This window comes from Macaca thibetana, chromosome 5 (genome assembly GCF_024542745.1).
Source record: "Macaca thibetana thibetana isolate TM-01 chromosome 5, ASM2454274v1, whole genome shotgun sequence".
NCBI lineage: Eukaryota > Metazoa > Chordata > Mammalia > Primates > Cercopithecidae > Macaca > Macaca thibetana.
Window position 1 is genome coordinate 76,449,931 of NC_065582.1, and position 23,666 is coordinate 76,473,596.

Genomic DNA, 23,666 nt, shown 5'->3' on the forward strand with positions numbered 1-23,666 from the left:
TTTTTGCAATTATGTTTTGGTTTTACAATATAAAAACAAAATCAACACATTTCCAAATAATGTTCAAAACACATTTATTATTTACTAAATCACCTGACATCGACATCTGAGATAATTTCAACAAAATGTTTTAAGAAAAAATTGTGGTATACATCGTATTTGTCTCTAGAAAAAGTGTCTTATTTACAAATTGAGGAACAAAGATATTTCTTTTAATTAAAAACACATTCATTATGCAGTGCTACCATAATAAAAGTGAATATCCCAAGAACAGCTCAAGTATCTTGTGAAGTATTAAGAGGTGAACTGTTTTTTTTTTCAATCATATTCAGAAAATCTTATGTGTTTACTTGCTTGTTGAGTCTTTGCCAGTCTAATCTTTTCGGCTTTGGTGATTAACTAAAGAGAAATAAATCAGAAATTAGAGTGCATTGGATACTAAAAAAAAAAAAAAAAAAAAAAAAAAAACCAAAAAAAAACACCAAAAAACAAACACATACACACACACACAAAACTACGACTAGAAAAAACTTCACAGCTATCAGCTTGAATGAAAATTTTTTAAAAACAGCAAGATGACAAATGAGATAATTATGCTCAGGTCAAATCAATTACAAATCAAATCTGTTATTAAGGCTATTGACTATTTCCTATTTCTTATACCCTAACATAAACTGTTGAATATATTTAAGGAAGGCAAATGAAATTACACAGAATAAAGAAGAAGACTGTTTAAAATGTCTAAAATATTCCAAAAGCCTCCTTGATTAAAAAAAAGTTAAAATATTAAACTTTGGAGTAAATGCAAATCTTTTCCTCTTAAAAATACAGATTCTAATGGGTATTCATTTAAATAGCTTTAAAGTGTTTGGTACCATAATGGCCATTGGAAGGAATTTACTTTTAGATTCAACTAAAAACCTATTATTCATCATTGAGGTGAATTAAAATCCAAAGATGTTTAGAACTCTATCATACCCATGTTGCTGTTCACAAATTTTATAAATTCTGCCTTTACCTGCTGAGTATCAGTAATTTATACAGAAAATAATTCAAATGTTTTAAAAGCCAAAGAGAAATAAGCTTCATTATGTCTCTAGTAGCTGTTATCTATTTTTACCAATTTGTTCAAAATGATAGGGCATACTACAAAGATTTAGGCTAGCAAAATGACTAGGAGACATCCCTTTTGGCAGACTTTTCTTTAATCTTCTTGATCTTTTGTGAGACATCACTAATTTTATTTACTTGTGTTTAATATATTATTTTAGTTTAGTTTTTTTGAGATGGAGCCTCGCTCTGTTGCCCACGCTGGAGTGCAGTGGCACCATCTTGGCTCACTGCAACCACCGCCTCCGAAGTTCAAGTAATTCTCTTGCCTCTGCCTCCCAAGTAGCTGGGATTACATGTGTGTGCCACCTGGCTAATTTTTGTATTTTTAGTAGAGACAGGGTTTCAACATGTTGGCCAGGCTGGTCTCCAACTCCTGACCTCAAGTGATCCACCCGCCTCAGCCTCCCAAAGTGCTGGGATTACAGGCATGAGCCACTGCGCCCGGCCCCATAATATGAATATTAAGAGCCATAATTTTTTTACTTTTACTCAATTATGGGCCAAATACAATACTATTGTAGTATTTTCATTGGGCTGTCATGCCAGTAAGGTATTTATGTAACCTTTTGGCAGATTCACTGATGTTCTACTAGTTTTTTTCTAAGCAATTCCCATTAATTACTAAGATGCTCCTAGTACTCCAACTACACTGGTCTTCTAGTCCCTGACAGTCTTCCCTTATGGTCTGTACATTTTCTTTGCTTCTGCCTGAAAAGCGATACTTCTAAACTTTACTGGGGCTTACTCGCTCACTTCCCTACGGGTCTTGGCTGTAACATCACCTTTGCAGACAGCTTTCCAGACAACCTCAGCTGATATAACGCTCTCCTGCAATACACTTTATTTTTCTGTGTAGCACTGGTCATCACCTAAACTATAGGGTTTATCTGTTCGCTTCATGAAAGTAGAGGACTTTGTGATTCATGACTTTACCCGAGGTTACAAGAATGGTGACTAACACAAGGCACTCAAAAAACATTAGTTGAATTAACTAGCAAACAAGTTGGCTAAACTAATTATGGTCTACTCCTTTTTTCCAACAAGCTTTGCACAGCACTTACTTTGTGTGGTAACCTCCATTTCATTTCACAAGAGTCAACTTGCTACTTCCATAGCTACTTAACAAACTGTGTTAACAACAATCCTGACATCATAACTGAGTTGTGTTCCAACTCAATTTAAGAAATTTCCTAGTCAAAGATGAGCTCTAAATTTTTAAAATGAAAAATAAATGATTTATTCCTAGTTTAAAAAATATATACAATCTAAATGAAATTTCACAGCAATTAGAAGGGTATTATTTAACAAAGTGACTTCACTTCAGTTACCAGTTCTGGATCAGTGATTTTAACATTTGAATAATCTCAAACAGGCTTTGAAATTAACACCTCGTATCCCTGAAAGAATCCTTGGGAAGCACAGGCGGCTTCCCCACCACAGCAAGTTCAGTCTCCTTTCAAGGAAACAAAATTCACAAAGACCAGTAAGACACCTCCCCACAAATCACAATAAATTCTGGGCAATGGAAGAAGGTTGATGAAAAATGCTTGCCTTTTAACTTAAAAAAAAAAAATTTTTTTTTTTAAATAAATATGACCCCAAATCAACAAGCTTAGATTACAGGAAATAGGACTTTTAAAGTGCTCACCTAACAAAAAAGGAAGTTCATCTTTTTCTTTTTTCTTACACTTTTATAATATCATTTTGAGTGACAGAAAAATAAAATTACTGAAAGAGGGGCTTGCTTTTTTTTTTTTTTTTTTTTTGAGACGGAGTCTTGCTCTGTCGCCCAGTGGCCGGATCTCAGCTCACTGCAAGCCCCGCCTCCCGGGTTCATGCCATTCTCCTGCCTCAGCCTCCCCAGCAGCTGGGACTACAGGCGCCCGCCACCGTGTCCGGATAATTTTTTGTATTTTTAGTAGAGACCGGGTTTCACTGTGGTCTCGATCTCCTGACCTCGTGATCCACCCACCTGGCTGGGGCTTGCTTTAAATTATTTAAGCTTGTTTGTATTACCTACTGACTATCTTAGAGAAAGAGGAATAAAGCTTATCGTTGCTATAGGAAACACTATGCATAAAGTCTCTCCATCTTATCTGTGGAGCTTCCTATCTTTAGAAACTACATTCTAAATATGTTGTGGTTTTACCATTACGATAATCTTTCTATAATCATTTACCACCAAACTACAAGACATAGCAGCCAGAAATCAAGATTGTTAAAGTATCACTAGTTAAAAAGAAAAACTCTAAATTATAATTATGTATCCTTGTGAGAAAAATAATTTCACACATTTTGAAATCTAGAGAAATGACTTTTTCCTCCCAACCTAAAACATAGTATATACTCAGTAAATCTTTGTTAGGTAATAGCAAAGCTAAGATCATTTTATAACTACCTATACTGACTTTGGCATTAAATGTTCAAAGAAAGTTTGGTCTAAAAAAACAAAAATGAATTAATTACCTTCTCAGTGCCTCTTTTCTTTTCCCGAGGCTGATTAAGTTTTGCCTGTCGATCAACCAAAATCTTCTGCCAATACCTTTGTTCGTGATCACCTTAAAAACAAACAAAAACTCTGATGGATGAAAAGAAGAACACATCTGAAAAACCATATTCAAGGCATTACATTCTCAGTAACAGAACTAGGACAGTTTTTGATTATATTTAATGCCACTTTATACATATTACAGAATAGAAATAAAATTATTAGTTTCGTTAGGTGCGGTGGCTCAAACCTCTAATCCCAGCACTCTGGGAGGACGAGGAGGCAGGATCACCAGAGGTCAGGAGTTCGACAACAGCCTGGCCAACATAGCAAAACCCCATCTCTACTAAAAATTGCCTGGTGCAGTGGCTCATGCCTGTAATCCCAGCACTTCAGGGGGCCAAGGCAAGCAGACCACCTGAGGTCGGGAGTTCAAGACAAGACCAGGCTGACCAACATGGAGAAACCCCGTCTCTACCAAAAACATAAAATTAGCTGGGCAAGGTGGCACATGCCTGTAATCCCAGCTAACCTGGGAGGCTGAGGCAGGAGAATCACTTGAAGCCAGGAGGCAGAGGTTGCACTGAGCTGAGATTATACCATTGCACTCCAGCCTGGGCAACAAGAGCGAAACTCTGTCTCAAAAAATAAAATAAAAATATAAAAATTAGCCAGGCGTGGTAACACACGCCTGTAATCCCAAGTACTCAGGAGGCTGAGGCAGGAGAATCACTTGAACCTGGGAGGTGGAGGTTGCGTTGAGTTGAGATCACACCACTGCACTCCAGCCTGAGCGACAGAGTGAGACCAAAAAAAAAAAAAAAAACAACAAAAAACAAACAAACAAACAAAAAACAAAACTAGTTTCATTAGCCAAACTCAGAAAATGTTACCCACAATAAGGATGGTTACAAAAAAAAAACACTTCTATGAAGTTTTACCAGAAAGGATCTCGAGTTTCCAGCAGTGTTTCTTGCTAATTTCTGTATATGCATTTATTACTGCTTGAGCATCCTCAGGAGTTTTAAATCTAGCATGGCATTCTGTATCCCCTTCAAGCAAATCAACATAAAGAACTTCTGAGATTGCTGCCAAAGTATCCTGCATTAGAATTAAGTAGAAAGACAAATAAAATTTAAAATGTTTCACAATAATTCTAAAACTATTCCAATGGTTATGCCAGAATATATTATGTAAATAAAGCATTTTACAGACTAATGAGGAGCAAATATCCTATATCAAACATTTCTTGTAAAGCATGTTCTTAAAAATAGATTTGAATAATATCAACTCTAACAATTTATTTTCCTTTATTTTCTTGAAATCACATCCTTAAAATCTGAACTAGAATGGGAATATTCTATAAGGACAACAGATTTGTAGAGCAGAAAGCAGAAATAGTGTCCCCCAATCCCCAAATCAGGAAGGGTTCACATCTGGGAGTAGTTAGTATAAGGAATAAAATTAAAAAAAAAAAAAAAAAAGGATTAAGGGAGGTTTGTTTTTACTCACCTGCAGAAAATCACTATGACTTTAAAATATGTGTACAAATCACTCAACTTTTAATAACAACTCATGAAAAACAGTTTTACTGAACCTAAGATACTAGGTTTCCAAATTGTTCAAGAGCTCTTACTTTCTGAAAAAAATACCTAAGCAACCTCTTCTAAACAAGTTGTGGTCACCCAGCAAGGAAAAGTTTTACCTACACTGCCTGCTGTGAGGGCAAATTAACCAGATTCCTGCATTCTTAATCAACTTTTTTTTTTTCCCTCACAGCAGGTTTTACAGAGTATACAATGCATTTATGCAGGAATGTTACACTAATTCCTAATTCATCAACTTCCATTCACAAAGCTAAAGAAATAACTGGAGATTCCTAAATGGGGGAAAAAAATCTTTCTTATCTTGCCTCACTTTAGTTTTAACCTACATTTTCAGGACACAACTAATTTAGATTATGTTCAAATGTTGAATTTTTAGATGTTTGATTTATGGAAAGAATTGAGCAATACCTGGGAGTATTATTTCATCATAGAATAAGACAAGTTTATCAGTTAACAATAAAAAATATATAATAAAATCTATGAATTTCTAGAAGCCAGGGACCAGATCTTAACTCATCCCAACACTCAGCAAACTAGCACAAAACAGGCATTTGGTAACTGTTTGCCAAATTAAAAAAAAAAAAAAAGAACTGCAGAGACATATACTTGCTAGTCCTTCCCACTTCTTTATCTAATTAATTAGTACCAAATTTAGATATAAAGCAAGTAAAAAATTCAGTATTGTTGAAATTTGAATGCATTCAGTACCAGTAATGAGTTTTATAACTGACTTCTGAGCATATTCAATTACTACAACTCAAAAGATATTTACTAAATATCCATTATAATGTCAGGCTAATCTCTTGATTTAAAACCCTCAGAATTTAAAACCCATAGAAGGACAAATTAGCCTAGTAATCACATGGGCAAGTCACAGACAGCTGTAACCACCATCACAGCTCAGTTTTTGTTTCAGCAAAATGTAAGTAACTACTAACTGGATTAATGCAGGGATTGATTTTATGATTTTGATGATCATAAATGATGAATTTGTAATTGATATAGTTACCATTTAAATAATAAAAGTTATTTAATGAGTGATTACAAATAACTGAGTAATTTTTTTTATTAAATGTTTTGCAATCTGATTAACCAGAGCGGTATTTACATCCCTCAATTTTCAGCTGTCTCCTGAAATGCAAGCTGGTAATAGCAATTTGGATTTGGCCAAATCCTTCACCAATATTGGAAAGAGAATCAAAATTTGTTTCTTAGTGACAGCTATAGGATTGTAGGACAGCATTTCAGATAAGGAGTGCTTACAGATAAACAACCACCTCAATGATATTCAAGTTAAAACCTGTGACTGATGAGTCTATGTAAAACCAAAACAATATACTAAGTGATGATGAATGTCAGTATAAGAAAATACTTAAAATATGTGGTATGTTACAGAGCATTTCACACTTTTTAAAAAGAAAAGGATTGACTTAAATGGGTCACAGGCAGGGTAAGGGTAAATAAGATACGGTACTCTCACATAAAAGTATATACTTACTTTTCCCTAATAGAAAGAAGTATTGCTACCAGTGTGGTATAAAAGGCTATAGAAGATAGACTGTACAAAACGAAAAAAAGATTATAAACCTGTGTGTACAGCAATTTGTAGCGTAAATTATATAGAACTATGGGTTTTTTGGCACATGTGTGAAAGATTTCTATAGGTCTTCAAAAATATTTTACACTTTTCTATAATTACAATTTTAAAGATAATCAGCACATAGGTAATACAAAAAAATAAATCCGTGCCAATAAAAATAAGCAAAAGTTACAATTTTCCTATAAAGAAGGATGTTTAAACTGTGCTTACTATAAAATGGACTCAGTGAGGAATTTCAGTCTCTAGTTTTTGCTTCAAAATTAAACCTAAGAGTTACCATGGAATTAAAACTGTACAGGTAGTTTACCATAGAGATACAAATTCTAATTTGATTTGTTTTATCTTCCATATTCAAAACATTATCACACAGGGAAGTTAAGACAAGAAAGGAACAAATACCCTACGGGCTCAAAATCATTACCCGGACTTGTTTCCTGCCAGGTAGAGGCTCTGTGCTAATGATCTTCACAATCACTCCACTCAGGAACTGTGGTCCTGTTGCATTAACTTTCTCCTGGGTGGGACACTCTTCACTGTTGGCTGTTGATTAGAAGAGGAAAAAGACCAGCACTAAATCTCTTACACTTAACAATTTAATACTTGGGAGGACTATCTTAGAATAATTCCTGAGGCAGATTTAAATAATTTAAAACGTATTTAATTTTAAAATAAACAAAGTTTATTTTATATGTCATACTGCTTATTTCAAAATACCATGAAATAAAATCCAGAAAGGTTTATTATTCTACATGCAAACTGTTACTGCTAGAAGAGCACTGGTAAAGTCTTTAAGTTTGCCCCTTCTCCCTGCACAAAGGAACAGCAAATTTTAACTCAATAAAGTTAAAAAAAAATTATAGGATACTGTTTTAAATAATTATTCCAACGTGAGCATCATTTATTTTTACAACAAATGATAATTTAAGATGTATCCTAATTTTGAATTCATAAGAATTTTGCTTTAACTTATTCCTGCTTGTGGTTCATACTACAGAATGAAATTACAGGTGAGAACTACAATCTTCATTCCTACAAACTTGTTCAGTCTACAAACTGCACTCATGTGCTTAAATGAAAACTGTAGAGAAAACTCAGGTTATTTAAAAAATTGTTTTAAATGAGCCTTTTAAATGTTCTTATATCAAGAGTAAATAACATATCTGGATAACTTAACAAATCAAGAATTGTTCTAATAATGACACAGAATAATCAAGTTTTTTAAAATTAAAGTTTATCTTGTAACAACTCAGAGATAGCATTTTCATATATAAGTACATTATAAGTCAAAACTGTACATTATAAGTCAAAACTATCAGTGATCTTTACTTTTTTCATTTTTCATTCCAGTCTTTTGAGGTACTCCACCGTCTGTTTCCATTTCTGACTCTGATTTTATTTGGGATATTGTTTTTTTTAAAGAAGCCATGCTAGCTTTTTGTAGCGCTAAATACTCTTTTTTCAAATCCATCCATTCGCTCCTGCAAGGAAAGAAATGAAATAGTGATTATAGATGACTAAATATAAAAAAATATATAAAAATAAAATATAAAAAGTAAATATGGGAATATCTAAATATATACATTCACAATGACTTGGAGTAACTCCTCCACCCAACTTTCTTGTTTCTTTAAACACATATTCAAAATATTTCCTGGGTTCTAAAGACATTTAGCAAATAAGCTAAGGGAGTTCCTCTTCCCCTAATATTCAGATTAAACGTTTTAAGATTGCCAATTACATTTTTGAGTGTGTCTGAAGTATTTTAATTTATAAAAGTAACATTTTAGCATTGATTCCTTAACTAGTAACATTTACTAAATCAGTCATCTCTGTGGGAAAAGCGCGAGATTAAAGATTTGTTAAACTGCTTCCAATTTGAGAGATAACATTCCTTAGTATTTACTTGAATCAAAAAGAATTTCTAAGTAGAACAAAACACCCCATGGAAGCATTCTATTTATTTACATATATTTAACATGTAGATGTTTCTTCAAACAGCTAGAGTTCCTCCAGATAGAAACACAATGCCTCTCTTGGCTTAGTGGGAGCACTCATTGTTACCCTAATCTATGCCATCAAACAAGCAGATAGATTTTCCTTTTTTTTTTTTAAAGAGGAAGATATCTTGTGGTAATGGTTTTAGCTGTTAACATTGACATCTGTATACTTCAAAAAAAAAAAAAAAAAAAAAAAAGGATCCAGACCCACCCAGGATCATACATTCCCCAAGAGCTGATACATTAAAATAACAAAAGGCCCTTGTAATGATTCTCTGAGATAAAAAGGCAAAAGGAATTCAGGAGTTAAGAATAGTATAAATAGAAGTGGCTGAAGTCCCTGCCTTTTACCCTTGTGGAGGAGGACAGGAATCTTTGGGAACTAATTCAGGAAGGTAAGGAAATATTTTTCTTCAAAAGGTATGCCATTTTGTTTTCTTTCTCCTCAGCTTTAACTACTCTCAAGACCAAAGAAGTTGTATGTGGGTGGGCTCCCTTCAACTTTAACATGGAAGTGCTTTCTGTGACTTTAAAATAAGTAAGTGCTTCCATGTTTTAGTAGGAGTGAATCCAACTTACTTCTCCAAAATAGAACATGCTAACTTCACTCTCCTTAAGAGGTTGAAGGGATCCCCTTTGCTTTAACATGGGGGTACCTGCTGTGTGAAACAAAAGTAAGTGCTTCCATGTTTCAGTGGAGGTGTCTCCAAGCCAGCACACCTTTTGTAATTTTTTTTGTTACTGTGTTTCAAGCTTACTAAGCTTGTTACAGGTTAAAGGATTCTAAGTTTGTCCAAGACTGGGCTTCCCACCACTTAAACGTGGATGTACTTGCTTTGAAACTAAAGAAGTAAGTGCTTCCATGTTTTGGTGATGGTAAGTCTTCCTTTTACATTTTTATAAGGTTTTTAGAAAAGGATTTTATTCTCGTTTATTTAAGCTTTATTTTGTATTTTTAAGTCTGTTAAGGTGCCCCCTCTACTTTAACATGGAGGCACTTGCTGTGGTATGACAAAAATAAGTGCTTCCATGTTTGAGTGTGGTGGTTCCTACTTAATCAGCGATTGCGTTAACGCCCACATTGTGTGCAGTTCTTTGCTACAGGCCACTACTGTTGCTAATATGCAACTCTGTTGAACACAAATTGGAATTGCACTTTAGCAATGGTGATGGATTGTTAAGCCAATGACAGGATTTAAACCACAGACTTACTTTGATAGTACTCTTAATGGTATAACTTCTTCTCCCATTTTATGTCTCTCTTTATGTTTTTTCTTGTGTTTCCTTTTTGTTTTTAAGAGAGAGCTGTCTTTTAGATCTCCAGTATCCTTCTCCTCTTCAGTAGAGATTTCTATATCTTGAAATAAATAAAAAAGCCAGTTAAGACTTGCGGCTGTGAAATGGGTGAAACAGAAGCTTAATTTATGTAAATAAAACCTTGCAGTTTACCTCTATTTTCCTTGGAAGCTTCTGAAGGTTCCTTAATGATGTCTTTCTGAATAATTTTCTTTACTTTTGATCGGGGACCCAGGGACTCTGCATCTTCAGAGCTGCTTCTCTTCCTCTTGCCTGTTCTGACTTCAGGTAAGCTCGATGCTTCAACTCTGTCCCGCTTTTTCTTTTTCTTTGAGGATTGCTTTTGGGGTTCAGTAGACTCAATGTCAGAGCCCTCAGATGTGGGCCTGGATCTTTTCATTTTACTGATGCTGGTGTTGCTTGTGTCCATATTTTCCTCTTTGACTTGGACATTGTCTTCCTTTTTCATTCGGCCCTTCTTCTTCTTTTTCTTTTTCTTCTCTTCTGTAAAAGTGCCATCATTAGTTCATCTTACTTCAATTACATCTACTTAAATATTGAAAAATACTCACCCACAACTCTTAAGGCTGGAATGGGCTTATTTTTCACTGTTTTAGGAAATATGCCAGGTTTTCTTGGTGCTTCTTCTGGTGGGTTGTTAAGAAACTGAAATGATTGAAAAAAAGTTTTACTATTTTAATATTTGTTATATCTATACATTTTTTTTTTCTAGGATCTGGACCTACCTCAATTGCCTTTGCTGCTTGTTCTTTTGTTTCAAATTCCACAAACGCAAATCCCTTTGGATCTCCAGTAGACTTATAATGTGGTATACTTATATAAACAACATTGCCACATTTCCCAAAGACTCTTTCAATCCAGCTGTGATTAACATTTTTGGGAAGTAACTCCTGTGATAAATTAAAAGAAATATTAAATAGTTTTTTGCAATGCTTATATTTTCAGAATGTCAATAAGTTTTTAACTTAATTACATTGTTTCTGTGCCAGTTTCTGACTGGGGACCCGGGCTCTTAAGCTTACCACATACACAGTGCGCTCATCCTCATCTTTTGGTCTTTCCCCCAGAGGTTTTTTCCTCCTGATTCTGGTGCCTTCCAAATCAAGCTTTAAAAGAGTATTATTACATTAATAAAACTATAATAAACTATAATAATGATCATTACGTTAATATTATTTATAAACTATAATTATATAGTAATGGCAGTCATTCTTAATTCTTACCTCTACGACAGCTGAACTTCTTAATGCTCTGGCAATTAACTTCCCATCAGTAGTCAATTTTTTCATTTTGTTAAAAGACACAAGTAGTGATATATCAACATCTAATGAAAATGAAAAAGTTAATAATTGTGTTAGTGTACACTATCAGCAGGATTAATTCAATCTGGTACAATTTAACCTGCCCCTCAGGCCGGGCTTGGTGGCTCATGCCTGTAATCCTAGTACTTTGGGAGGCCAAGGCGGGTGGATGGGGGAGTTAAAGATCAGCCTGGCAAAAAATTAGGCTGGGTGTAGTGGCACATGCCTGTAATGCCAGCTACTCTGGAGGCTGAGGCAGGAGAATCGTTTGAACCCAGGAGGCAGAGGTTGCAGTGAGCTGAGATCACACTGCACTCCAGCCTGGGAGACAGACTTTGTCCATTAACAGTATTGTTGTGTGAGGGTCTAAATGGTATTGCATATTTGGCATACCTAAAATGACACATCTTAGTGTATGTAATTGCAGATTGAGATTTTATTGCTTAGCAACATCCAGACATTCAAAGAGGATGTCTGGATCCCATCCTATTAGAAACAAGCACATGGCTGGTCATTTGAAATTTATCAACTGGGGACAGTGGCTCAATGCCTCTTATCTCAGCAATTTAGAGGCGAAGGTAGATCTCTTGAGCTCAGGAGTTCGAGATCAGCAACATGGTGGGACCCCATATCTACTAAAAATGCCAGAAAAAGAAAAAGCAGGCCTGATGATGCTTGCCTGTGTTTTCAGCTACTGGGGAGGCTGATGTTGGAGGACAGCTTGGGTAGGGCTAGGGGGTGGAGGTGGGGGCAGAAGTTGGAGTGAGCAGACATGGAGCCAGTGCATTTCCTGCCTAGGGGAAAAAGATAGACCCTGCCTCAAAAAATGTGAAACAAAAAATAACATTGAGCTAGGTGAAATGCCTTCTTGTATGAACTAAAGTATAGCACTCTCATCTCAAGTTACACATGATAAATGGTTATTGAAGCAATTAAATCCCAAAATACTTAAAAGCTTTGATATGAAACTGCTTATTTAATATAGCCTAAACTCTTACCAACAGTCTAAATATTTAGAAGACTGTCATTCACTAAATAAAAATTAAAACAGATGACAAGGAACATACTTGCAGAAACGAATACATACATTATAGAATATACTATTTTAGGCTGGGTGCAGTGGCTCACACCTGTAATCCCAGCATTTTGGGAGGCCGAGGTGGGCAGACAGGAGTTTGAGACCAGCCTGGCCAACATAGTAAAATCCCATCTCTACTAAAAATACAAAAATCAGACAGGCATGGTGGTGCGTGCCTGTAGCCCCACCTACTCAGGAGGCTGAGGCAGGAGAATCACTTGAACCCAGGAGGCAGAGGTTGCAGTGAGCTGAGATAATGCCACTGCACTTCAGCCTGGGCAACACAGCAAGACTCCATCTCAAAAAAATATATATACTATTTTATAAATAAATTGAAAGGCAACCACATCTAAAAGTTGGTTCCTTTACTGAAGCAAACTTACATCCATCTCTAGATTTTTCTATCTGTTCTCGAAGAAATCTATCCTTGTGAAGATTTGCATCCCCAAACCAGAAGTCCACTTGCTTAGCAATATCTGCAAGCACCTGTTTAACTCGTGACCGTTTCTTTTTTTCAACTTCTTTTTTCTTTTCAGTGCTTTCTTCTTCCATTACGTTTTTCTGATTTCCACTTTCAGTTTCCATTCCTGTGAAATATAAGAAAAAGAGGTAAATATTTAAATAACCACAATAGCTAATATAGTTAAATATTTAGATTAGCCTTTATTTAATTGTCTGAGAGAATAATGGACTCACATTTGGCTGTGAGAAGACAAACAGAAAATTTATTTTTATATTTAATAAAGTAAATTAAAAAAATAATTTACCTCCGATGTTAGGGATCATGCTTTAGTTTTTTTGTACCTTTCATTTATTTTATTTTATTTTATTTTTTTGAGACGGAGTCTTGCTCTGTCCCCCAGGCTGAAGTGCAGTGGGGCCATCTCAGCTCACTGCAATCTCCGCCTCCCGGGTTCACGCCATTCTCCTGCCTCAGCCTCCTGAGTAGCTGGGACTACAGGCGCCCGCCACGGCGCCCGGCTAATTTTTTTTTTTTTTTTTGTATTTTTAGTAGAGATGGAGTTTCACTGTGGTCTCGATCTCCTGACCTTGTGATCCGCCCGCCTCGGCCTCCCAAAGTGCTGGGATTACAAGCGTGAGCCACCGCGCCCGGCCTGTACCTTTTAAAATGCAGGGCCAGATTATCCTAGAATAATACAACAATTACACCTTTATCTCACTAAACTGCACTTATAAGGCAGTAAGTGAAAAGTGTAAGATTAAGGGACCTGCACATTCTCCATTGCAACAATCCCCCGCCCACCGCGCCCCCCCACCGCCCCCTGCCCCAGAGAAGTTTTATTGGCTTTTTTTTTGAGACGGTTTCCCTCTTGTTGCGTAGGCTGGAGTGCAGTGGCGCGATTTCGGTTCACTGCAACCTCCACCTCCCAGGTTCAAGCAATTCTCCTGCCTCGGCCTCCCGAGTAGCTGGGACTACAGGCACACGCCACCATGCCCGGCTAATTTTTGTATTTGTAGTAGAGATGGGGTTTCACCATGTTGGCCAGGTTGGTTTAGAACTACTAACCTAGTGATCCACCCGCCTCCTCCTCCCAAAGTGCTAGGATTACAGGCGGGAGTGGCCGTGTCTGGCAATTTTGATTTTTAAAACGTTAATTTCTGCTTTCTAGGGGGCAGAATTCAACTGGTAAGCTGTAGAAATAAGCCTCTTCTCTTTTCTTTGAGGCAGTCTTGCTCTGTTGCCCAGGCTGGAGTGCAGCGGCGTTATCTCAGCTTACTGCAACCTCTACCTCCTGGGTTCAAGCAATTCTCCCTGCCTCAGCCTCCCGAGTAGCTGGGAATACAGGCGCCACTGCCACCACACCCAGCTAATTTTTGTATTTTTAGTAGAGACAGGGTTTCACCATGTTGACCAGGCTGGTCTCGAACCCCTGACCTCAGGTGATTTCCCAGCCTCAGCCTCCCAAAGTGCTGGGATTATAGGTGTGAGCCACCACACTCAGCCATAAACCAGCCTTTTCAAGTAGCCTTCTCATCCCAGTGTTTATTTCTGGGGCAGCAATTTCTTTTTTTTTTTTTTTTTGAGACGGAGTCTCCCTCTGTCGCCCAGGCTGGAGTGCAGTGGCCGGATCTCAGCTCACTGCCTCCCGGGTTCACGCCATTCTCCTGCCTCAGCCTTCTGAGTAGCTGGGACTACAGGCGTCCGCCACATCGCCCGGCTAGTTTTTTGTATCTTTTAGTAGAGACGGGGTTTCACCGTGTTAGCCAGGATGGTCTCGATCTCCTGACCTGGTGATCCGCCCGTCTTGGCCTCCCAAAGTGCTGGGATTACAGGCTTGAGCCACCGCGCCCGGCCCTAGGGCAGCAATTTCTACCCCCCTCCTTTCTCAAGTTCCTTTCAACATCTCTTCCCCTTTGCTCTGTCAGCTCCAGCCATACAGTCCTTCTTGCACTTCCTGAAGCTCACCCAGCAATGTCTAACAGGGGTTTTTAAACCTGTTCTGAGACACATATCCCCAGAGATAACAGAGCTTGCTCTCCTACTTCAAGTGTTTATTTAAATGTCACCTCAGTGAGGTCTCCTCCTACAACCATATTTAATAATGCAAATTTCTGGATACATACATGGTAACGCCCCTGCCTTATTTCTGTTCGTAGCATTTATCATGTTCTAAGATTCCTATCACTACTATGCAATTTATTTCTTTATTGTTTATCCTTCCTAGAAGGTAAGATCAATGAAATCAGAGATTTTTGTCTGTTTTGTTTACTGATATATTGTCAGTCCCTGCCACATAGTCACTTAAAAATGTTTTGAATAAATTGTGCCTAGATTTTGTTGAATGAATTGAATCACTAGTGGTTATATGAGCAAAGGATAATACAGGCTAGGATACAGCAAAGGATAATACAAGGATAATCAGGCCTGGGATAATACAGGCTGCTTGAGAATAACCTCAGTCTCCCATAATACAGTCTTCTTGGAAATTGGAGAGACTAATGGGGAGTGTTATCTGTTTCCCATGTTGCACCTGGTTTGGAGCAGCTATTAGATGGCATGGAGGCCTTATGCTTGTATGACCAGAACAACAGATTGATAGGCAAAAGGGGTTAAAGCTTTTATGTGTTAAAGTGTCCTAAATACACCGTGGTCCTTTTCTAGGGAAGGCATACATGCCTGCTGTGGGTAAATGGGAGAAAAAAGTAAATGGCTTAGTGGCCTTTGGTGGGATGAAAAAGCTGCATCTACCCTATCTTCTGCCTTGTATCTTTCTTTGGTAAACAGTATTTGCATCTCTTGAGTCTGACTGCTGGTTAGAATCTCTAACTGCTAAAGTGATGCTGCTGATAGTAACAGAAATAGATAATGTGTTTCTTTCTTTTTTTTTTTTTTTTGAGATGGAGTCTCGCTCTGTCGCCCCGGCTGGAGTGCAGTGGCCGGATCTCAGCTCACTGCAAGCTCTGCCTCCCGGGTTTACACTATTCTCCTGCCTCAGCCTCCCGAGTAGCTGGGACTACAGGCGCCCGCCACCTCGCCTGGCTAGTTTTTTGTATTTTTTAGTAGAGACGGGGTTTCACCGGGTTAGCCAGGATGGTCTCGATCTCCTGACCTGGTGATCCACCCGTCTCGGCCTCCCAAAGTGCTGGGATTACAGGCTTGAGCCACCGCGCCCGGCTGATAATGTGTTTCAAAGTGGTATCTAGGAAGAGGATACAAAGCCCTTAATGCATTTTACCTCAAATCTCCAACTAAACATGCATACTCATCAAACTCAACAGAAGAACATTTTGGCATTTTAGGCTTCAGTAGATCAATCAAATACCAATTTTGAAATTATACAAGTAATGACATATTTAGGTGATGCTAGCTTAAGATATAAAACACAACTATGGGTTAATAATAGAAAAACAGTGAGGTGTCATTGAGTACCACACAACCATGTTCTTCACCTCATGCTCTTTACTTCAACCCATCTGGTCAGGCTTTCCTCCTCACCATTCTAGAGAAACTACAAACAAGTTCCTGAATGTGCTCCACTGTCTACTTGACCTGTCAGCAGCAAATGCAGTTGGTAACTCCCTTCTTGAAAATATTTTCTTCATATAGCTTCCAAACTGGTTTTCCTCCTTTTCAATTTCCTTTTGCAATCTCAGTTTCTCAATTTCCTTTTACCCTCTCTCTCCTACTGTGCCCTACACCTTTACATGATGCCTAAATTGGAGTCAGTCCTGGGCTTCCTTCTCATTTACACAGTCATTGTTTCTGAGGATCTTGGCTTTAAGCTCGTTGGCTTTATGCTGAGGCTTTACAAATCTATCTTCTCTCATTAGCTCCCCATTCCAATATTCAACTGTCCACCTCACACCTCCACTAGTTTATCTAAAGGATATCTCAAAATAGGACTCTCAAATGCTAACAACCCCCTCCCACCAATTTTCCCTATCTCAGAAACAGCAATTACAAAATTGCTGAAAAGGCAAAAGTCTTAAAATCATTCTTTTTTTTTTTTTTTTTTTTGAGACAGAGTCTCAGACTCACTCTGTCACCCAGGCTGGAGTGCAGGGGCACCATCTTGGCTCATGCAACCTCCACTTCCTGGGTTCAAGTGATTCTCCTGACTCAGCATCCCAAGCAGCTGGGACTACAGGCATGCACCACCACACCTGGCTTATTTTGTATTTTGAGTAGAGACGAGGTTTCACCATGTTGGTCAGGCTAGTCTTGAACTCCTGATCTCAGGTGATCCACCTGTGTTGGCCTCCCAAACTGCTGGGATTACAGGCCTGAGCCATCATGCCCGGCCTAAAATCATTCTTAATTTCCCTTTTCCTTACACCTCATGGTCAATTCATCAGTATTTCTGTTAGCTCTAACTTTAAAATATATTCCAAATATGAATAATTATCATTTCCTCCATCATAAGCACCTGGTCCAAGCTACTACTGTGTTGTCTGAACAACTACAAGAACTTTATTACTAGTCTGCTTGCTTCTAATCTTCTTCCCTTAGAATCAATTCTCCAGATAGAATTTATTATTTAAATATGTAAATCAGATCATGCCAATTCCTTACACAAACTCCTCCAAAGGTTTCATTTTTTTTTTTGAGATGGAGTCTCACTCTGTCAACCAGGCTGGAGTGCAGTGGCGCGATCTCGGTTCAGTGCAATCTCTGCCTCCGGGGTTCAAGCAATCCTCCTGCCTCAACCTCCCAAGTAGCTGGGACTACAGGCATGTGCCACCATGCCCGGTTAATTTTTTTTTTTTGTATTTTTAGTAGAGACAGGGTTTCATCATGTTGGCCAGGCTGGTCTCGAACTCCTGACCTCAGGTGATCTGCCCGCCTCGGCCTCCTGAAGTGCTGAGATTATAGGCATGAGCCACCGTGCCCAGCCAGGTTTCTATTTTTTTTTTTTTTTTCTGGAGACAGAGTCTCGCTCTGTTACCCAGGCTGGAGTGGAGTGGCACAATCTCGGCTCACTGCAACCTCCGCCTCTTGGGTTCAAGTGATTCTCTTGCCCCAAGTAGCTGAGATTACAGGCTTGCGCCATGATACCCGGCTAATTTTTGTAGAGATGGGGTTTCACTATGTTGGCCAGGCTAGTCTCGAACTCCTGATCTGAAGTGATCCACCTGCCTCCGCCTCCCAAAGTGCTGGGATTACAGGTGTGAGCTACCGCACCCAGCTCAAAGGTTTCTTATCATACTCAAAATAAAGTCCAAAAACCTTACTGTGATTGACTAGACCCTATATAATCTGGCCTGGGGATCTCTCTAACTTCATCTAACATAATTCTTGCCAACAGGCTCAGTCCAAACATAACCATCTTTTGGTTCTTTAAACATGCTAAGACCTTTCCCACTTCAGGGCCTTTGCCCTTGCTGCTCCCTTGACTTTCCCTACCATATCTGTATGGATTACTTCCTTGTACACTTAGGTCTCTGCAAACATCACTTCTTAAGAGAGACTTACTCTTTCCACTCAATCTAAAATAGTCTCTCCCTGCTGACTTTAACTCTGTCCACCTCCTCAGTCACTATTTTTTATCCTTGTATCCTTTTGTCACTAGCTGGAATTATTACTTTACTTTATTTTTTATTTTTTGAGATGGAGTCTCTGTTGTGCAGGATGGACTGTAGTGGCACGATCTTGGCTCACTACAACCTCCGCCTCACAAGTTCAAGTGATTGTCCTGCCTCAGCCCCCCAAGTAGCTGGGATTACAGGCAGCTGCCACCACACCTGGCTAATTTTTGTTTTTAGTAGAGATGGGGTTTCATCATTTTGGCTAGGCTGGTCTCGAACTCCTGACCTCAAGTCATCTGCCCATCTGGGCCTCTCAAAGTGCTGAGATTACAGGTGTGAGCTACCATGCCCGGCCTGAAATTTTATTGTCTATCTATCCCACCAGAATGTAGACACTATGAAGGCAGGAACTTTAACTTCATCAGTACCTAAGTATTTGTTGAATAAATAAACAGATTTAAAAGAACCTGTAAAATGTTAAGCATTTCAAATTCTTTGTAAGGTTGTGGAACGTAAATAAAATACAAATAGGCCAGGTGCAGTGATTCATGCCTATAATCCCAGCACTTTGGGAGGCTGAGCCAGGTGGATCACTTGAGTTCAGGAGTTCAAGACCAGCCTGGCCAACAAAATGAAACAAAGTCTCTACTAAAAATAACAAAATTATCTGGGTGTGGTGGCCCATGCCTGTATCCCAGCTACTCGGGAGGCTGAGGCAGGACAATGGCTTGAACCCAGGAGGCAGAGGTTGCAGTGATGCGAGATCGTGCCACTGCACTCCAGTCTGGGAGACAGAATCAGTCTCCATCTCAAAAACAAACAAACAAACACACACAGTGTAGGCTATGATTATCACTACAGCAGGCTCTACTGCTGATTTTCTCTCTTGAAAAAACTAAGTTATAAAGGGCAGACTACCTGCTCTCCAATTCATTTCCTTGTCAAAGCCCTAAGGAAAAGTAGACAGAAATATATAGGCGCAGAAAGCCACAATTTTCCCAGAAACCAGATTTTCCTTATCATTCTCATCTCTCAGCCCAGAGACCCTCCTTCATTCTTTTCCTAAGGATTATTTTTGTGGCTTGAAGTATTTAAGTTCAGAATGATTTACCTTCGATTTAGATTAAATAGCAAGGAACATAAGATATGGTATAATTTAGCTTCTTTATACATTGACTGTAGAGAATCAGGAAGTTATAATACTTTCGTTAGTCTTGATCCTTAAAGTCCATACTTCTCAATGTCCTGTGATAACAGGTATGTGTATTGTCACTCCACACATTCCAAATCAAACGCACTGTCTTTCTTATCCACACCTGTTCTTTCTACCATCCTCAACTTATTTAAGGATGCCATATTCCACCAAGTTAACCAATCAAGCTACTTATTAGCTGTGTGGATTTTGAGGAAGTTACCCCATCTCTCTGCGGTCTATAAAATATGGATAAAAATCATACTCACATTATAAGGTTGTTAGCATTAGCCAAAATAATGTAAATAAAAGCACTTCAAATTGCTAAGATAGGGAACACAAGTAACCATTATTCTATCCAAACTCTTGTTAAATCCTACCAGTTTGACTTTTGAAATGGCTCTCATCTCCATCCAGTGTTTTCTAAAACTACTGCTACAACTGTCACTAGAATATGCCAATAGTTTATAAACTGTTCTGTAAGTCATCCATTCTCAGCAGAAGCCTATGTATAACCCATCTAAAATACAGACCTGGTTTTGTGATGCTTCTGTCAAAACTTGCAACATTAGAAATTCCTTAGCACCTTCCCATAACATAATATGCAGTTTAAGAAAACATTGTTTAAAAAAAAAAAAAAAAAAAAGTCACGACGCGGTGGCTCACGTTTGTAATCCCAGCACTTTGGGAGGCTGAGGCGGTGGATCACGAGGTCAGGAGATGGAGACCATTCTGGTTAACAAGGTGAGATCCCATCTCTACTAAAAATACAAAAAAAAAAAAAAAAAAAAAAAAAAAAAAAAAGAAAACAAATTAGCCGGGTGTGGTGGCAGGCGCCTGTAGTCCCAGTTACTCGGGAGGCTGAGGCAGGAGAATGGCGTGAACCCGGGAGGCGGAGCTTGCAGTGAGCCAAGATTGTGCCACTGCACTCCAACCTGGGCAACAGAGCAAGACTCCAAAAAAAAAAAAAGTAACATTTTAGTTGCTTTAAATGCAGAATAAAAGCTACTGGGTAATAATACCAGTAATTTTATATACATTTTTGTAAATCCTCACAATCCCACTAGGTAGCAGTTTCTTCCATCTTCTTAATACAAAAACTCAAAAAAGTTATGTGACTTGGCCCAAGCTAGCTAAGTAAATTATCCCAGGTATGTTTGATCCCACATTGTCTACCTTTTGTTAGAATTTCCTGCAATTTATCACCATGGACTCTATGTTCTGACTCAGGAATTCTTAATCTGAAGTCCATGCAACTTTGTCTGGACAAGAATTCTTGTGGGCTCCGTTAAATTGTAAATAATACATTTTAAAGATAAGGTAAAATTAAGACTCTTGTACAAATATAAAATGGAATACATGGTAAAGATTTAAGCACAGTCATGGGTTGCTTAATGACAAGGACACATTCTGAGAAATGCATATTCAGGTGAGTAAGTACATCGTAGGGTATGTAGTTATTGTATGATGTACTCACCTACAAACCTAGGTAGTATCGCCTACTACACACCTATAATCTTATGGGACCACTGTCATACATGCGGTCTGTCGGTATGTGGTGCTGGACTGTAAATAAAGGAATCAGTTAAGTGTTAAAAACCAGTTCAAGGAAGAATTTAAAAAGCAGGTACGGCCGGGCGCGGTGGCTCAAGCCTGTAATCCCAGCACTTTGGGAGGCCGAGGTGGGCGGATCACAAGGTCAGCAGATCGAGACCATCCCGGTTAACACGGTGAAACCCCGTCTCTACTAAAAAATACAAAAAACTAGCCGGGCGAGGTGGCGGGCGCCTGTAGTCCCAGCTACTCGGGAGGCTGAGGCAGGAGAATGGCGTAAACCCGGGAGGCAGAGCTTGCAGCGAGCTGAGATCCGGCCACTACACTCCAGCCTGGGCGACAGAGCCAGACTCCTTCTTAAAAAAAAAAAAAAAAAAAAAGCACGTACATAGGCAATAAGGAACGTTGAAGTAAATATTAATAAATACTGCTCAGAATAATAATTAATTGCATCTTTACTGGACAAACTCATTTCCATGTTGTTGTAGCGGGTTACATGGTTGAAAAATAGTTCAAAGATCACGAAAGACAGATAACCCGGAAGACTGAGTTAGACAGGACACCAAGTCATTTGTGTGTGTTTGCTATTTAAAATTATTTCGTAATTTTTCCTGAGGAAATTATATGCGAAATGTTTGTTTGGAGACGGAGCCTCTCTCTGTCGCCCAGGCTGGAGTGCAGTGGCGCGATCCTGGCTCACTGTAATCTCCACTTCCCGAGTTCAAGATTCTCCCAACCCGGCCTCTTAAGGGACTACAGGCGTGCACCACCACTCCCCGCTAATTTTTGTGTTTTTAGTAGAGACGCGGTTTTGTCACATTGACCAGGTTGGTCTCGAACCCCTGACCTCAAGTGATCCGCCCGTGTCGGCCTCCCAGAGTGCTGGGATTACAGGCGTGAGCCACGGTGCCCGGCCTCGCAAAATGTTTTAATAGGTACATACATGTTTTCCTGAGAAGCTAATCCATAACTTTTATTAGGTTTTCAAAAGCGTTTCACAACAGGTTAAGAATCATTGTTCTAGTCACTGCTTACAATTCAAGTCCCTCAACACGTAGTGGCCTGTGTCTTCTGCTTTGTCTGAATCTTCTCGTCTAAATTTCCTTACTAAATTTTCAAGGCCCAGGTTAAATGGCATCTTACTCTTTGAGATGTTCCACCACCCTGTGTCCTCTAATTAACTGCCTCCTCATTTGTTTTCGCTTAAGTTTTTTTGCTAACACACTCTGCACACCGTATCTAGCACTTGTTAGTTCCCTTCCATAACTGGATTTTTAACTCTTTGAGGACTATGGCAGAGTCCTGCAAAAGAAGATGATAATTTTAGAATATAAATCCTCACGTTCACTATCCTCTGGCAGCCACAAGTCAGCTCCAATCTGCGAAATACTGCACTGTCTTTACTGACTACTGCTTCTCTCGGCACCCGTACTTCCACAAGGACAACGTCATAGGCAGGGCGCGCCCCAAATCTCCCCATGCTGGGCCCCTATGCGCCCCTACTCTCTGAAAACGAGAACTACAAGTACTGCCGGAAGAGTTTTGCGCGTGCGCATAGATAACTAGGTCAAGGAAGTGATGGATGCGCAGGCGGGAGGCGGGGTAAGAAGGACGACAGATGATAGAGTGGACCGCAAGAAAAAGGACGGAGAGTTAATCAGACGTCGCCCAAGCTGTGCGACCCTATACGCCGCTTGTAACTTACTCCGTTCAACTCCCAAAATACAGGGTCAAGTACTGCGGCCTTCAGCCCTTTCCGTCTCCCGATCCTGATAGTCTTGGTTACTTTCGCGTCATAGGATGAGCGACAACGTTCGCCGGTCCCGCTCGAGAAAGACGGGCCCAAGGCAGTGCGCGCGCCACCTACGTCACAGGCGAGGTGGTTCCGGGAGGGCGGGGCATCGGAGAGCGCGGCCGGCTGAGAGCCTCGAAGCCAAGGAAGAATTTGATTGGCGGTTTGAAAACGGCGGTTTTTGGCTTGGGCGGAGGTGGACGGGCCAAGTTTTGGGTCCTCATCTGGTGAGGTCCCGCGTTAATGACGTCACATTCTTTCGCGGGAAAAATTCGAAAGTGGATTTTCTGTAATTTTGACAGGTGAGGTGAAGTGTTTCTCGGGCTTTCCTAGGAATGGCTTGAGCGATTTGGGGCGAAGGGACAAAAGACTCTGCTCCGTAAGAAGAGAACCGGGAAGGATGCTGTTTGGAACCAGGATTAGGGTGGTCGCAGTAACAGCTACTCGGACTGCTTGTAATAAGGGTTGCCTCTTCACCGCTTTTCCCAGGCCCTGCTTTGCAATTTCGAGTACGTATGAGGACCAAAGGGGACTTTGCTGTTCGTATTTAGGACTGATAAAGGATCGAGTCTCCATTGTCATTTGGTGACACAGGATTATGGTTATTAGAATCTTGGCAAATGATATGTGGGTTTCCTT

General features: G+C 39.3%; 2 protein-coding genes across 10 annotated transcripts in view; one reads left to right on the forward strand and one right to left on the reverse strand.

Moving 5' to 3' along the window:
• Positions 1-57: 57 nt before the first annotated feature.
• Positions 58-23,135, reverse strand: LARP7 (La ribonucleoprotein 7, transcriptional regulator). 4 transcript variants are annotated; one of them, XM_050791327.1, is made up of 14 exons: positions 22,941-23,135; positions 20,348-20,442; positions 12,885-13,088; positions 11,346-11,446; positions 11,145-11,228; positions 10,848-11,012; positions 10,674-10,767; positions 10,255-10,605; positions 10,018-10,162; positions 8,135-8,286; positions 7,230-7,348; positions 4,543-4,702; positions 3,580-3,671; positions 58-399 (listed from the first exon to the last, which is right to left on the reverse strand). In XM_050791327.1, the coding sequence occupies exons 3-14, from the start codon at positions 13,084-13,086 to the stop codon at positions 319-321; spliced, it is 1,746 nt and encodes a 581-aa protein (XP_050647284.1). In that variant the 5' UTR covers positions 13,087-13,088; positions 20,348-20,442; positions 22,941-23,135; the 3' UTR covers positions 58-318. The 4 variants fall into 4 exon arrangements, with proteins under 4 accessions (XP_050647284.1, XP_050647286.1, XP_050647282.1 ...); XM_050791329.1 differs by lacking the exon at positions 22,941-23,135 and adding an exon at positions 22,578-22,738 and having other exon boundaries at positions 20,348-20,439; XM_050791325.1 differs by lacking the exon at positions 20,348-20,442 and having other exon boundaries at positions 22,941-23,134.
• The window catches only part of ZGRF1 (zinc finger GRF-type containing 1), an 84,836-nt gene continuing 84,304 nt past the window's right edge, over positions 23,135-23,666 (forward strand). For 5 of the 6 annotated variants that reach the window (XM_050791315.1, XM_050791310.1, XM_050791313.1 and 2 more), the window contains exon 1: positions 23,135-23,536. The gene's annotated coding sequence lies outside the window, so the exon portion shown is untranslated. The remainder of the gene's footprint in view (positions 23,537-23,666) is intronic. The other variant, XM_050791311.1, reaches the window with a different exon arrangement.

Bases quoted from the DNA above. Each gene is read 5' to 3' on its own strand.
- LARP7 (XM_050791327.1), bottom strand. From the start codon at position 13,086: ATGGAAACTGAAAGTGGAAATCAGAAAAACGTAATGGAAGAAGAAAGC. The intron at 10,768-10,847 runs GTAGGTCCAGAT...CAATCATTTCAG, and splicing joins AAGCAGCAAAGGCAATTGAG to TTTCTTAACAACCCACCAGA. The intron at 10,163-10,254 runs GTAAACTGCAAG...ATTTATTTCAAG, and splicing joins AGCTTCCAAGGAAAATAGAG to ATATAGAAATCTCTACTGAA.